The 3634-nt window shown below is 39.2% G+C and overlaps 1 protein-coding gene across 1 annotated transcript in view; it reads right to left on the bottom strand.

The window, feature by feature from the left end:
- Nucleotides 1-2257, bottom strand: part of pklr (pyruvate kinase L/R) — a 14957-nt gene extending 12700 nt beyond the window's left edge. Inside the window, exon 1 of the mRNA XM_016559005.1 lies at nucleotides 2158-2257. Coding sequence (XP_016414491.1) covers nucleotides 2158-2164 — 7 coding nt within the window. The 5' untranslated portion in view covers nucleotides 2165-2257. The remainder of the gene's footprint in view (nucleotides 1-2157) is intronic.
- Between the last annotated feature and the right edge of the window lie 1377 nt (nucleotides 2258-3634).

The following is a 3634-nucleotide window of genomic DNA, read 5'->3' as shown; positions in this document are numbered from 1 at the left end:
ACGAATGGACAGACACAGACAGACAGACAGATGGACAGACAGACGAATGGACAGACAGATGGACAGACAGACGAATGGACAGACAGACAGACAGATAGAGAGACAGACAGACAGACAGATGGACGGATGGACAGACAGACAGATGAATGGACAGACAGACAGACAGACAGACAGATGGACGGATGGACAGACAGACGAATGGACAGACAGACAGAGAGACAGACAGACAGACAGATGGACAGACAGACGAATGGACAGACAGACAGAGAGACAGACAGACAGACAGATGGACAGACAGACGAATGGACAGACAGACAGAGAGACAGACAGACAGACAGATGGACAGACAGACGAATGGACAGACAGACAGAGAGACAGACAGACAGACAGATGGACAGACAGACGAATGGACAGACAGACAGAGAGACAGACAGACAGACAGATGGACAGACAGACGAATGGACAGACAGACAGAGAGACAGACAGACAGACAGATGGACAGACAGACGAATGGACAGACAGACAGACAGATGGACAAACAGACGAATGGACAGACAGATAGAGACAGACAAAAAGACAGAGACAGAATCAGATTCATGTTCTTTCCATCAGAAGTATCACACAATGAGATGAACATTTTGACCAAATATTAAACATTCAATCATTTATTTTACCACACGTTTCTCTGAAATACTAATATTTGTGTCTAGTGACTCTAAACTGTATAACTGATGGTCGTCTCCATTGTCTGTGTCTCTCATGTCATGACGTACTCAGAATAAATTCATCCACACTCGAATCAGTCTTTCATGTGATCTGCTGACTGATCTGATCAATAGTTTGCAGTGAGTCAGTGATGACGACGGTCTCCCTTCATGACTTCACTGGATGAAGATATCTGTGATGTTTTGTGATGAACAGATTTGTCAAGGACGAGCAAATGAAAAGAAGAAAACAAAAGAACAGAGAGAAGAGAGAAAGAGTGAAAATAGAGCAGATGAGTGTGTTTGATGTGAAAGTGACGAAACAAGATCCTGCAAAACACAGAAGAGAGAAACACATCTGACTGACATCTGCTGAGATTCTGTTCATGGAGAGAAAAACTCATGAAGAGAAAAGCAAGGTCACAACACAAAGAGACAGAGACGATGAATGAACAGAGTCAGTTCTGGATAAAAGAAATCCATGAGTCAGACAGCAGAGAGCTGAAGAAGAGTTCACTGCAGGTCACTGCAAACACACACTGGCACAAACACATGATCACACGTCACTGTGACAGACAGATGCATCAGCCAATGACAAACAGGCATGTGTGGGAGGAGTCAGGAGTGAGTGACAGCTAATGGAGGTGTGGTTTTTAAATATTTCATTCTGAGTTTTTATGCACACACACACACACGCACACACACACACACTCACGAACACACACACACACTCACGCACCCACGCACACACACACACACACACACACACACACACACACACACACACACTAGATGTAAATACAACATCATACTGACAGAGATTCAGTTCAATTGTGATTCTGCTCTGCACTAAATGATGATCGTCCATGAAGTCTGCCTTAAGTTTAATTAGATGTACACATAATTCATAATTACTGTACAAGAGCAAGGAACTGAGCAAGGAACAATTTATAGAAAACTACAAATATTCACCTGTATTGTAATTAGAAACGTGCATAAAACAGTGCAAAAGTCCAACATTTATCTTAACATCAAATATATATTTTAATTCAATATCAAACTCATTTTAAAATACAAATTTGATCATTTTATTAATTATAATCTTAAATATTTTAAAATAAAAAATAACTATAAAACAGTATAATTACATGAATACAAATCTTAATATTTAAATAATTTTAGAATCAAAATGACATGCAATGTCTTTTAATATATCATTTTGACTGTACTGATTGACAATTAAGTGGTTAACAGGTTTCACTATAGCAGTTTTACATGTTTATTCCATTAAAATGACTGACTAACACTTCTACAGTTGAGGTCAGGACTCTGTCAAAGCATCAGCTGAGCAAAGATCCATCATGACATGAAGCTTTTACACAGAATCCTTCATCAGGTCTAGAGGAGCAGGTCTCTGCATCAATCATCAGTTCTGATGTGTGTTCAGACTCACCTCCCATCCTGACAGATCCACTGCGCTCGAGTCACTGCACACTCTCACTGTCTCTCACACACGCTTTATCCTCCCTCAGTCTCACATTCGGATCCGGGCATTCAGATCTAGTTCAGGTCAGTGTTTATTTGCACATCAGCCCAGATTCTAAAAATGACCATCCAGACTTTGTCCTTACTAAAGATATCCACACAGAGACAAACAAACCTGATTGTCAATGAACACAAACACCTTCTGCTGAGACAAGCATCTGCTTCATCAATCACAAAGAGATCATAAAATGATCAAAAACCTTCTCAGCCGAGGAATTAAACATATAAACGTCTCTTCCTGCACTGAACAAAATTTGATCTGAATAACGATAATACTTTTAACAATTTTCCTAAACTCTTAACACACAATCTTTCCTAGAAGAGTGGAAGCTGTTATAGCTGCACCAACTCTATATCAACTTCCATCTTTCTGTCTTTTCACTGTTATTCAGTAGGAGGCGCTGTTACACATCTTCTGACAGAGTAATACATCTTTGGATCAAAACACAGGCGAAGAAGAAGCAGAATCATGTGTAATCAGATGCATATGTAAAATAACACGATCGTAAAGCATTAAACAGCATGTAAATCAAAACTGCCTTAAAGTTACCGAATTGAAATGTTGACTCAAGAAGTGGTTTAGGACTGTTTTTGGGGGTGTTGATGGAAGCGGTCTGCTGCATCTATGTTTTGATCATCGTTCTGAATCCAAATCCAGACGTAGTCTTTTACAAAAACGTGATTTTCTCAGCTTTTTTGTTCAAAATTTTACTTTTTTCATGAAATTTACCCACATTTAAGTGTTGATTTAAAAAGAATGCATGAAGCTAGAATAAAACAGTTTGTTTCCTTTAAAAGCAGAGTTTCTGTTCTTTCTTCTGACATATTGCATGTTCAGATAATATTCTGGGGGCCATGCAAATTTTGTGAAAATTATCAATAAGTGGCTGGCAACTTTGTTTTGAAAACGCTGGCGGGGAAAGAGTTAAAAACATCCAAAAATCATTCTGTCATCATTTACTCTCCCTCAAGCTGATCCAAACCAGACTCTTTCCTGTGCAACACAAAAGATGATATTTTGAAGAATGTTGACTTTGACTTCCATTATATTTTTTGTCCGTACAATGAGAACCCAAACTGTTTGGTTCCCAACATTCTTCAAAATATCTTCTTTTATGTTCCACAGAAGAAAGTCATGGAGGTTTGGGAGGACATGAGGGCGAGTAAATGATGAGTTTTCAATTCTGCTTGTACTGTCTGTGCTGAAGGTCTTTATCTCTATCAGAGGCGTATCTGTACAGAGCAACAGTAATAAAGCCGGTGTGTTTGCAGTGACTAACGCAGGTAGTAAATCAGTAGCTAGTGGACAAACAAACCTTTGTGCAGAAAGAGTCAAAAAACACTGGAGACCAAAACACCACTCAGATTCACTGGAATAAAAACAA

This window comes from Sinocyclocheilus rhinocerous, unplaced genomic scaffold (genome assembly GCF_001515625.1).
Source record: "Sinocyclocheilus rhinocerous isolate Xijiao unplaced genomic scaffold, SAMN03320098_v1.1 scaffold828, whole genome shotgun sequence".
NCBI lineage: Eukaryota > Metazoa > Chordata > Actinopteri > Cypriniformes > Cyprinidae > Sinocyclocheilus > Sinocyclocheilus rhinocerous.
Note: the sequence above shows the minus strand (reverse complement) of the source record. Positions and strands in the feature narration are given on the sequence as shown.